Raw genomic sequence first — 13074 nt, forward strand, 5'->3', positions numbered from 1 at the left:
AAGGCAAAGTCATTATTTTTACTTATTTCTCCCTCCCCAAGCCAATTGCTCTTTGTTGCACCCTGCTTCGCTATTTTACTATGTTATTTCCATAATCACTTTAACCCATGAGTTTAAAACTGGTGCAGAGGGAAGTCATAACTAGATATGGGCAAGGAAATCATTGTAGAGGGAAGATATGAGGGAAAGGACAATGAGGAAGATCTGTATTTCCCAAGCATAAGCTAAACATTTACGTGAAGATCAACACTGCTTTTGGACTAGGAGGTAGTGCTATAAATCAATCAGTAGATGTACCACAGTGTCTTCACCAATTATTTTAAGTTAGGTACCTCTGATCCTTCTGTCCTTTAGTACCTTGTTTTTCCAAAGGAATTAAACTCCCTAGGGAGTCACTCTTACAATTAAGGAAGCATAACTGCAGGTACTTGTATCATACAGTACATTTAAGAATGCCACTTACAAAAACTACCTGAACAAAACATACCACCAAAAAATGGAAGAGAAATGTTTCTAGAACTTCTTTATCTGTCTGTAATCAAACAACCCCTACTACCTGAGTAACTTCTGCTCTTACATATCTGACATTCACAGAATCTCTCTCGGGCTCATTTCTCTATAGCCTTCTAATTTACCAATCTACTGAAGATCTGTGTTCAACCCAAATTATGGCTTTAGCCATATTCCAAATTCCATTGGGTAAGGGATGCAAGCAGAAGACCAAAGACACAAAGTGCTTCTAACCTATAATTTGCCAGCAAATGGCAGGAACTTTGAGAAGTTGGCCTGCTCCCTACAGTTTTATAAAAATTAAAAAATAACTACTATAATAACTCAGGATAAGTTCTAAATTTTATTATATGGTGATATATATATGCAATTTTTAAAAAATTGTAGACCACTATAGCTTTATTTGGAAGCAGTTTAATATATCTAATTAGTCTTACATACAGCTTTATATGGAGAAATTTAATATAGCTAATTAGTCTTAGTATACATTTTTAAATATTTTATCAGATATTGCTATGATTCTCTTTTAAAAAATATTTTATTCAAATATTTGTAAGTTTAAAGGTAAAATAAAATTTTACACTGCACAATCAATACATATTTTTTCAATACATATTACCAGTTTTTTCTCCAAATATGTTTAGTATTTATATGTGCATTATGTATTTTTTATAAATATTTAGTTCACAAAATAGCACTAAGTATTTGTACTTTTATTAACAATATTTAGACTTAGATCCAAGTATGAAGTACAGATTTTAACCTTACTCCCTAAATAGGATGTCTTGACTTTGACTAAGTCCGTGTTATAAAAGCATTGAATCAAAACTCTTCCCTGACTTTTATGATGATTAGGTACAGACCAGAGGAGAACATGACAGGCATGTGTGTTGGCACATCTGCACAGTGTAGGACTGACAGGTTACTAAGACTGTATTCTTTTTTTTTTTTTTTTAATCTTTATTGTTGAATGTAGAATGTATTACAGATGTTCTTCCTTTTCCACCATTGACCCCCTCCTCCCCACAACTGCCCCCCTCCCGCCTTTTCCCACACTATTGTCTGTGTCCATTGGTTATGCATATAAGTTCTTTGGTTTATTTCTTCCCACCCCCCCCCCCCAACCCCTTTCCCTTTGAGGTTTGTCAGTCTAGCAATGAATTTGTACCTCTTAATCCCTTCACCTTTTTCACCCATTCCACCAACCCCCCTCCCATCTGGCAACCAACAAAATGTTCTCTGTATCTATGAGAATGTTTCTGTTCTGCCTGTTCATTTTGTTTGTAGATTCCATTGTCGATACATATGTATTCATTGCCATTTTGTTTGTTCATATATTTTGTCTTTTTCTTCAAAAGGACCCTTCATCATTTCATATAATAATGGTTTGGTGGTGATGAACTCCTTTAACTTTTTCTTGTCTGGGAAAGTCTTTATATGGCCATGGATTCTAAATGACAGCTTTGCAGGACAGAGTAATCTTGGTTGTAGGTTCTTGCTTTTCATCACTCTGAATAGTTCTTGCCACTCCCTTCTGGCCTGCAAAGTTTCTTTTGAGAAATCAGCTGACAGCCTTATGGAAACTCCCTTGTAGGTATCTAGCTGCCTTTCTCTTGCTGCTTTTAAGATTCTCTCTTTGTCTTGAACCTTTTGCATTTTGATGATGATGTGTCTTGGTGTGGGCCTCTTGGGGTTCATCCTGTTTGGGACTCTCTGTGCTTCCTGGACTTGTATGTCTGTTTCCTTCACCAAGTTAGGAAAGTTTTCTGCCATTATTGTTTCAAACAGGTTTTTTTCGATTTCTTGTTCTCACTCTTCTCCTTCCGGCACCCCCAAGATGCGAATGTTGGCATGCTTAAAGTTGTCCCAGAGGCTCCTTACACTATCCTCATTTTTTTGGATTCCTTTTTCTTTTTGCTGTTCTGATTGGGCGTTTTTTGCTTCCTTATATTCCAAATCAATGGTTTGCTTCTTAGATTTACGTACTCTACTATTGAATCTTTGTAAATTATTCTTTATTTCAGTTAAAGCCTCCTTCGTTTCTAACTGTGCATCGATCATTTTTGACTGGTCCTTTTTTAGGCTCTTGAGGCCCTCACTAAGTTCATTGAGCATCCTTATAAGCAGTATTTTGAACTCAGCATCTGCTAGGTTGCTTATCTCCATTTCGCTTAGTTCTTTTCTTGGGGTTTTGTTCTATTCTTTCATTTGGGACCTGTTTCTTTGTCTCCTCATTTTGGCTGCCTCCCTGTGTTTGTTTCTGTGTATTACTTAACGAGAGGTATGGGGCTAGCTGAGACCAGATGCTGCTCGTTTGAAAAAAATTACGAAAAACCTGACGCAGGATTCAAGACAGGCCAATTCTATGGTTAAGCAAGTGGCAACAGCTTGGGTGGGCCTGAAAGTTGGGTGGGGCAGGGCAGGGCCTCAGGGAGTCACCAGGGCGGGGCTACCAGTGTGAGCCAGGTTACTGGAGTCCCAGATATGGTGACTGTCTGCCGCCCCAGGGAAGGGCTCACCAAAGGAACAAAGGCTTCTGACAGCAAGCCTGTCCCGGAGAAAGCCCCCTCTCCAGCCCTGGCTCCTGTGCCAAACAGCTCAGTTCTTCCCTGTATGTCTCCGGTGCCCCTCGAGCTGCCTCCCCTCCAAGCTTAGAGGGAGTGAGTCCGATAAGTTCGTGTGCGGGCCCTTTAAGGAGCTGCCTGGGGCTCCAGCAGCATCAGCTTCCCTGAGCCTCAGTTCCCGCTGGTTTTTCCAGCCAGAAGTTATGGGGATTCTCTTCCTGGCACTGGAACCCTGAGCGGGGCACCTGATGTGTGACGGGGACCCCTCAGTCCTCAGGAAGGACCTTCCCAGCCGAGGTAGCCTCTTGATTTTTTTTTTTTTTTTTTATCCTCACCCGAGGATATTTTTCCATTGTTTGTACAGATAGAGTGGGAGGGAGAGAGAGGAAGGGAGAGAGAGTGAGAAACATCGATGTGAAGGGACACATCGAGTCGCTGCCACCCGCACGAGTTGGCCGGGGACAAACTGCAACCGAAGTACGTGCCCTTAGCGGGAACCGAACCCGGGTCTCTCCAGACCGCAGGCCGACGCTCTAACCGCTGAGCCAAACTGTCCAGGGCTAGCCTCTTGATTTTTATCCGCCACACGTGGGTGTGGGGCCAGCCAGTCTCACCGCAGCCCCTCACGCCTCCGCCCCTCTGCCCCTCCTACCAGTCTCAATGCAGCTTCTTTAATTCCGTAGTTGTAGGACTTCCATTCAGCTTGATTTCAGGCGGTTTTGAATGTTGGTTGTTCTGTAGTTTAGTTGTAACTTGGATGTGGTTGTGTGGGAGGACGCGATACTGCGTTTACCTACCTGCCATCCTGACCGGAAGTCCTTAAGACTGTATTCTTTACTATGAGGACATAAACTCCATCTGTGACCCATTTACTTGGAAACAGTCTGGAGGCAGCCATGTGACAACAAAGACTGAATGGTGAAAGTTCGAGTCTCGCTGATCTCTTTCACCATAAACCCTAGTTCAAAGGCTTCCTGTTATTGTCCTTAGGATTCTATCATTGATCCTAGGTAGTAACATCTCAAAACCTTTCTTAATCTCCTGGGGACAAGAAGTGAATATACTTATATGTATATGGAGAATTAGAAATCATATTCCATTTTTGGATTTGCAAGAATAACTTTAAAGTGATTGGAAGAAGTTTAGGTGATCCTATTTGAATAGCACTAATGGGCTGGAGGTAGTTTAAACTGGATCTAACTATGAGAGCCTTTCTGATATGATATGAAGCCTGTTAGAAAATATCCACTTTGAATTGTTGCAAACAATTTGAATAATCCATTATATTCCTTCTAGGGAAAGGGATAATCCAAACATTTCACCCAGTCAACAGTTATAGTTTCAGATGGATAGATATTATCCTTATCAAAAAGCAGGAAAAAAATAGAATAATTTGAAATACTTTTATATACACTTCCTATGTCTAAATTCTGGAGGTGGAGTTGAGTATTGAAATGGTTACTAGGCAATTTAGTGAATGGAGAAAAAAAGCAGAAAAGTGATTCTATTTTCCCAACTTGGAAAAGAACAATTCTTTAATGAGCAAATGCTCACTATTGCTTGTCAATAGACTGATATAGCACTAAAGTCCCACATTTACTTAGCTTATATAATCTATCAACATATGAAAATAAAGGAGTAAGGGTTACAGAAAGAGGAAGGTAGGAAGGTGAAAAAAGTAACATATTTAGAAAATCCTGTCTAGTACACAAATGACTAGGCATTATCTTTCATGCTAGATAAATTATGCGATAAATAGAACTTGTTTGCCCTGGCCAGTTTGGCTCAGCGGTTAGAGCGTCAGCCTGCGGTCCGGAGAGACCCGGGTTCGGTTCCCGCTAAGGGCATGTACCTCGGTTGCAGTTTGTCCCCGGCCCTGGTTGGTCGTGCGGGTGGCAGCCACTCGATGTGTCCCTTCACATCGATGTTTCTCTCTCTCTCTCTCTTCTTCTCTATCTGTACAAAAAATGGAAAAATATCCTCGGGTGAGGATAAAAAAAAAAAAAAAAAAAAAGAACTTGTTTGACTTTTTCAAACAAAATTTTCTCCAACTCAAGAGTGTTTACACTACACAAAATAAAGTTAGTCAAATTCTCAGAGTTTGGCACAACAATTACAGAAGATCAGTGAGAACTAATATTCTTCAGTTTAAACTTGTCTATCAGGTTTACACAAAGGAATAAAATCTATAGTATAACTTTAGTGTATTTCCCATGTAAGTAAATATTATACTGTGGGTAAAAAAGTGCTAATCAGCTCATATTATTAAGATTTATACATCTTGAAAAGAGGGATAACATAAGAATTAGAACAGAAAAAGTTGTGACCATGTAAAAATATTCATTGAAAAACCACATTTCATGAGTAAGCCAAAAACTCATTTTATCATTTAAAAACTAATATTTAAACTTAAAAATAAAAAACAGAAACAGAAAGTTGTGTTTTTTTGTTTATAAATAGCTATTCAATCCCACACTCTCTCCCAAATCTCTAGCATGGTTACTCCACAAATTTCTATTATCTTGCTCTCGAATGGTGACATCATCTTCTAGTTCACAGAGAAAATAAAAGCCAGCAGGCAAGAACTCGATCTACTTGCCAATAAGCAAGTATTCTGTCTGTTTCCTACCATCCTTCCTATTATACTGAAAATGGCATCACTCCCATAAACCACTGATACTGGCCAGGGCTCTTTCCTTAGGTGCTTTTCTCTTCTTGTTTTACATATTCTGAACAATGTCATCCATTCTATGACTTTTAACACTTGATAATTCCCAAATCTATTATAGTACAGATTTGTCTTCTGAGCTTCTGACCTATGTATCCATCTGGAATTCCCTTCCCTGTCCAAAGAAACATGGATACAGTGTGCAAGTTAAAAACTCATCATCCATGCCAACTACCTTCAACCTTTTTTTTCCAGTGCACTGCTGCACAATCCATCCAGTTGCCCAAGACGAAAATTTGAGTATCACCCTAGACTCTTCCATCTCCTTCATCCCTAAAATCTAATCAATACCAATCTGTATATCCTACTTCCTGAACCTCTCTCCAATCAGTAACTTGCACTGCTTCCCTACAGCTTCCCTAGTAAAGCATGAATGAAATGATTTTGTAAAAGCAAGATTTCTAAAGAATTCTAATGATGAAAATATTATAATATATTCATTCATTTGATCATTAAATAAGAATTTATTAAAATCTATGACATACAAGACTTATGTGCTATAAGGGGGATGAATGAAACCTCCCTCAAAGACACTTCAAAATTTAGGATTAATGTAATTGTTTTAATAATCCCAAATGTCTTAATTGTTAGGTAGAAAAAATGGCATTCATTACTCAAAAAATTAAAGATAAATTATATATTTAATTAATTAAGAGTACAGCTACACTTTACTTAGTACTTTAAGTAAAGTACTTAGTATTTACTTAAAGATAAATTATATATTTAATCAATAAGAGTGCAGCTACACTTTACTTAGTCCAGCACAAAACTATAATAAACAGATTATATGTGAGAACATGAATCAATTAGGAAATCACATTAAACCCCAACACTATTACCTGAATTCCAATTCAAAACACAATTCAGTGTTTTTATTTTTTTTAATGTGGAAATTACATAGACCAAGAAAAAACAAACCTGTTATATACCTTCATTCAAACTGATTAACATGCATTATTTGACAATTTCTAAGTTTTGGAAGAGAATTACAGATGAGAATTTTTTTTTAATTTAAGTTCTTTATAATTTCATTTCCTTATTCCCTATGTGAATGTGAATAAAAGGATATCCATAAAACGCTGTAACTATCTTGCATTGCATCCCAGACAAAAGGTGCATGCATTTCTAAAACTCCTGGTTTTGGATAACCAGAAAGAGGAATATTCTTTCTAAATCCATCCAAATTCTATTTTGCAATTTACTTAGGAAAAAAACAACAACACTACACTCAAATTGTTATATGTGGATTTACAACATGGTCAGGCCACTAGAAGAGATGCAGGTAGAATCTGGTGGATTTATTTGTCATGAAGTGATTCAGAAAACCAAAAGAGGGGATAGCTTAGTTTAGCTTCCTATACGACAATGTTATTCCCCACAGAATTAACCCATTTTCATTGTCATATCTATGTGACTTCCCTCGCTCTATAAAAAATTAGAACTTTTCTATATTTACACATCTGGCCATTTCTTCAGTATTCTGGAAAGAAGAAGCATAACCTTGTTTCAAAGTGTGCTGCCTTAAAAAGAAGCTGGAGCCTTGGCCAGTTTGGCTCAGTGATTGGAGCATCAGCCTGAGGACCAAAGAGTCGCAGGGTCAAGGGCATGTACCTTGGTTGCAGTTTGGTTCTTGACCCTGGTTGGGGTTGAGTGGGGTCAACCAAAAGATGTGTCTCTTTCACACTGGTATTTCTCTCTCTTTGTCTCTCTCCCTCCCACTTTACCTGAAGATAGATAGAGAAATATCCTCAAGTGAGGATTAAAAACAAAAAGAGGTTGGAAAAGATATAAAGTAACAGAAACTTAAAAATGAATGATTATTGGCAATTATTATAGAAATATATGAGATACAAATATTGTTCTCTTTTCCACTTGAGAGTAAAACCAAACTAAGTTGCTTAAAGCTTCTTAAGATGAACAAATTATAAAATAGGTCATGCATTCTGTATAATAAGTAAAATACTGAATTAAAGTTTGTTCAGTACTCTAGTAGATTAATTCTGGATTTGAAACAAAAAGGCAGTTACAGAACAAAACATTTTTTTCCACTAATAAAAATAATACTTTAAGGCTCAAACTGTAAGGTTCTAAACAGAATCTTGTCAACATCTCTTCATAATATTAATAAAGTTCAAGGCCATGTTTACTGAAAAAATTTTGGCAAGCCAAACTTGCACAATTAAAATAAACTACAGTGTCACGTGATTTGGTTTCTCAAAGCCTGGAATTTTGACCTTAACTGAAGTCTTCCCAATTCTAATGCTACAAATAACTACGCCAGCTGAACAAAATATTAAACTATTAATTCGAGAATGTGGTTGTGCCTTTTCAATGTGCATGTCCCATGCAAATATTTAGTATAAGCTTATTCATTTGACAAATATTTATCGCACATCTATCAGGGCTAAGCCCCATACCAGGCGATGATAATATAAACGTGGTCAAGATCAACACCATGCCTCTCCTTAAAGGGTCAAGACAAGCATAGCAAACAGACAATTAACAAATAATTGCAAAAAGTCATCATCTGGGAATATATGGTAGAGTTGGGGAAGGCCTTCTGGAAGTTCAGAGACCATGTCTTTAAAAATCTTCAAGGCTATGGTAACAGAACAGCATGTCTATAAGTTACTGCTGCACACTGCCATCAGTTAAATTACTCTCATAACACACATGGTAATTTATATGCTAGGCTGTGTTCAATATAATATGATGCTTAATTAAAAGAGGCTTTATAAATCAAGGGTTCTTAGCTATAGTTTTAAACATCAAAAGGAATCATTTCTACCACTTCAGGAAAATCAAATAAGCATAACAAATGAACTGGCAACACAGGTTTAAAATATTTCTGAAAAATAGGAGATAGGCCTTATGAGTTTCTTTCAACCTCTTCCTCCCAAAACCACGTTAAAATCACAATAAAGGCTTTTTCAAAAAAAGGTATAAACATACAAAACTAACAGAAAAGGACAGGAGACCAAAACACTCAAGAGAATTCATCCATTTTTTATAAACTTGAAGAGATGGAGGAGTGATAATTGACCAGGGAAGCAGAGGCACAACCTGGGTACTGTGGAGGAGGATACCAAATGGAAGTAAGATAATTTGCGGTACAGACCCCAGAAAGGATAAGGCCTTTGGAACACAAGGATCTGTGTGGGCAGAGAAAATTGTGAGGCTGAAAACAGAGGATCAGATAATTATACACAAGTACAGCACTGGATACTCCCCCAACACACATGCTCTTACACATTGTGCACGTGTGCCCTGCATCCAGATTACTGTTCCTCCCACCTATCCTATTCTTTGGAGAAGCTCAATGACACCAGAGAAAAAGATTTAAAAAATACTGGAATTGGATGCCACTCCAATGAAAAGCCCAGATCACCAGATAAAAAGCCGTGCCCCTGTACAAAGAGCTTCTGAATGGTCTCAAATATAGATCAGCAACAACCACATATATGTGGGGGGAACCTCCAAAATGAAAGTGAAAGCACAGAAAATCAAACATAAAAAAGAAACTGGAAGAGACAACACAATGCATGGAGCAGAAGACAATTTAAAAGGAAAACTATGCTTCATATCTTTATAGTAAAAAGAGAAATGTAACAGCCATAAAACACAATAGAACGCTGTAACACGTGAATATCAGGGAACACAGAACAGTTCTTTGAATTAAAAAATTAGGATAGCTGAGATAAAACAGTCAATAGAAAAGCGAGAAAATAAAGTCATCTCTGGAGAAAAAGATATCCTCCGCAAAAACAAACCAACAAAAAAATTAAGTAGTTGGAAGATAAGAAAGATTAGAGTTAGATTAGGATCTGTCAGAAGATGTAACTTCGAACTAATAGAGGTTTCAGAAAAAGAAAACAGAAAATGGAGAAAAGTTCAAAGAAATAATACAAGAAAAGTGCACAGAACTTTCAGACATGAATTTCTGTACTAAAAGGGCTGAAAAGTACCCAGTACAATAAATGAAAAAAATGCCTATATCAATGCTCATTGTTGTTAAGTTTTTAAACACGGGAAATAAAGAGATTATAAAAGATTTCAGAGGGGAAAAAAAGATCAAATACAAAAGGAATAAAGATCAGAATGTACAAATGGAGACTAAGAAGAGTAAGACACAGGATTTTAGTATTATTTGACTTCTAAAACAATGTATTTTCATAAGCAATAAGCAATAATAACATAAGCAAATAGATCCATAAGTAAATAAATGAATAAAACAAAAGTTAAGCAAACTGACTGAATGCTCACTACGTACTAGGTACCATTCTTTTACAAAATGTATTATCTCATTTAACTCTCGTAACAGTATGAGGAAGATACAATCAACCTCTTTTTACAGCTGAAGAAGCAGGCACTGACAGGTTAAGTAATGATACAACTAGTATGTCCTGGAGTCAGAGTCCTGGTTTTCTGAGTGTGGTCTTTTAAATAAACCACATGATACTATCTCTCAACTTTAAAAGTAAAATTAATTTAAAAAAAAAAGGAAGCACTATTTGGATGCTTCCTATATTGCTATCCTGTTCTCAGATCAACTGTGATTGATTAAAAGTTCTTTGCCCTAGCTGGTTTGTCTCAGCGGTTAGAGCGTCAGTGGACCAAAGAGTGCAAGTTCAATTCCAGTGAAGGGCACTACCTCAGTTGCAGTGCAGGAGGCAACCAGTTGATGTGTCTCTCTCACATCTATGTTCCTCTCTCTCTCCCCCTCCCCTCTATCCCTCCCTCTCCCTCCTACTCTACAGATAAATGGAAAAAATATACGTATATATCCTCGGGTGAGGATTTTAAAGAAAAGCTCTCTCTTGGTTGATCAGGACATAAGTTTAATGTATGTATGTGTTGGGGGTTGGGGGGTGAAGGTTGAAGGTATTTGATAGTATTTTAAGTATTCATTGTATAAGAGTACTTTATGCTAGGTATTTGTGATTTGCTGCTAGAAGGTCCATAAAGTAGATTCCTTGATATAAGTGCATCAACAACTTCCACCAAAGCAATGACGCACCTACAGCATCAGATCACCACTGTGTATCTTGTGCAAAGAATAAAGGGTATATAAATTTTATTAAAGTTAAAAATAAATTTTTTTAACTTTTCTAAATTATTGTCATCTAAGCCTTTCAGTCTTCAGTCTCGCAAGGAAAATATCCCTAGACGATTTTCCTAGTTATTTACATGACCACTGACTATTCTGATGTAACAAAAACATCCGGCCCCTGTACTCACTCTTGCCTTACACTCACCTTTACCTTATATTAAGTACATAAAGACACCTGAACATTTTCATTAGAATTTCCCTCGTTCAGCTTTCTACTTTTGCTGTCCTATCCATCCATATTCTCACTACTGTCCCTACTTAAGAGATTCTACCTTTGGGATCGACTCTTTCTGAATAGCTTTTTAAATTTTTTTCTCTTTTCTGGTGGCATCTTCTTTCAGACCTATAATACGGAGGCTGCACAGTTGCAGCATTTGGTCCTTTGCGACTCACAAACTTCCATACCATACGGTCTTCGAAGACCTCACACCACTGCACTGCGTGCACCTCCTGGCTCATTCGCGGATGCCCGGCCCACCCCACCCTCGGCCTGTCCTGTCCTTGACATCTTCCTCGGGTTTTGTTCGTTTTGTCCTGGTTTGGGGTTTCCGTTGATACGTGGTGGCTGCAGCTACCATATGGTCCCCAGCATCAATGACAGCATCATCTGTGCCTTCTCAACAGCCGGGTGAGCACACCCGGGGCGCCCGGCCTAGGGTTCGGTCTGGGTCCCAGGAGGTCCCTGTCCGCGGCTGCAGAGCTCACGCTGCGACAACCCGCAATGCCGGGGTCACAGCGGCGCCCGGCCTCGGTCGCACCCGCACGGCGGTCACACCGCCCCTGCCCGCACTCCGGGGGAGCACCCGGCGCCCGGCCCTGAGACGTCACCGGCGGGCAGCCCGCGCGCACGCGCTCGCGCACCTACCGTCTCCTTGGCAGCAGCCACCGGCAGGGGCAGCAGCCCCCGGCCGCGCGGGGGGTCCTCCGGCTCTGCGTCCGCGCTCTCGGAGGGGCGCTCGGGGCTCAGCTCCCGCGCGGAGTCGGGCCTGGGGTCCCCATACAGCTGGTAGCACACGAGGCCCACCAGACCCCCGCCGGCCGCCGCCGCGATGCTCAGCTCCCCCCAGCGCCGCCGCCGCCTCCACGCCGCCTCCACCACAGCCCCGTCCTCCTCCTCCCGGCCGGAGAAAGGCCGGGAAGGAGGGCCCGGGGCTGTCCCCACAGGCCGCCCCCACGGCACAGGGAAGGGATGGTGAGGGGACGCTGGAGGCGGGAGCCGAGGCGGCGGCCACAGGAGCCTCCGCAGCGCAGCCATAGCGGGAGCTGCCTCCCCGGAGCTCGGAGGGGCGGGCGGGGGCGCGGGGGGGCGAAACCTCGCGAGAAGTCGGTGCGCGGAGGTTCGCTGCTGGGCGAGCGCGACCCCTGCGAGCGCGTGGCCTGGGTGCCCGCGGGCGGCTGACAGCGGCGGGACGGGGGTCTGCGCCCTGGCCCCGCGCCCTGGCCCAGCCCCGCGGACGTAAAGAACTGCGCCCGCCGGGCGACACCTGAGCGCGGGAAGCGGCCCGCAGGCTGCGCCAGGTCCGCGGAGCCCTGGCCTGCGGGGTGCCGGGCGCCCCTCTCGGACCGGCCTGTCGCCTCTGCTTTACCGGCTGACTCTTGGGTCGTCGGTAGCTGCCCTCTGAGAAAGTCACGTTCCCTAACGGGCTCCTGATCTTCGGACACAAGGTCGTGAATAAGTTGCAGTTGTATCTTGAGGAGTCCAACAGAAAAAGAGGTATAAAAATTTGGCCCAGGCCATAAAAGTGGCAAATGAAGTCGATGGGTGTTTGGACGACCCAAGGAAAGCTTCTGGACTTTTGATAGGGGACCGCGAATGCTGTTTTTTAGTTACCGTTTATATTTTTTAAAGTATTAACCATACCTGTGGTTACTTAAGTCAACAAATCAGAACTGTCTGGAAAAAAAAAATACCCTTAATTTTGGAGGGAAACTGTTGGTTTAAATATAAAATAAATAATTGATAAGTGTATTGTGGCATCTTTATCGTTGTTACGGTTATGCTTGTGTGTTACACTGTCAGCGTCGGGGCTATGAGAAGGCGGACTAGACGCTCGGAGCCTGGAGCTCAGGTCCCAGAAGACAGACTGAAAGTGGTTGGCACCCTGCCGTCTTCCCTCGGGCAAACTAAACCTGGTCTAAAGTCCAAGAAGTCACAGCTATTT

At 40.9% G+C, this 13074-nt stretch overlaps 1 protein-coding gene across 4 annotated transcripts in view; it reads right to left on the reverse strand.

Annotated features, from left to right (window-relative positions):
• MICU3 (mitochondrial calcium uptake family member 3) overlaps positions 1-12167 on the reverse strand; it is a 102974-nt gene extending 90807 nt beyond the window's left edge. For all 4 annotated transcript variants that reach the window (XR_004958029.1, XR_004958030.1, XM_036249674.1 and 1 more), the window contains exon 1: positions 11778-12167. Coding sequence is in view for 2 of the 4 variants with exons in the window: in XM_036249674.1 (XP_036105567.1) it covers positions 11778-12167 (390 nt within the window). In the remaining 2 variants the exon portion in view is untranslated. The remainder of the gene's footprint in view (positions 1-11777) is intronic.
• Positions 12168-13074: the final 907 nt, after the last annotated feature.

Source organism: Molossus molossus, unplaced genomic scaffold (assembly GCF_014108415.1).
Source record: "Molossus molossus isolate mMolMol1 unplaced genomic scaffold, mMolMol1.p scaffold_m16_p_9, whole genome shotgun sequence".
Taxonomy (NCBI): domain Eukaryota; kingdom Metazoa; phylum Chordata; class Mammalia; order Chiroptera; family Molossidae; genus Molossus; species Molossus molossus.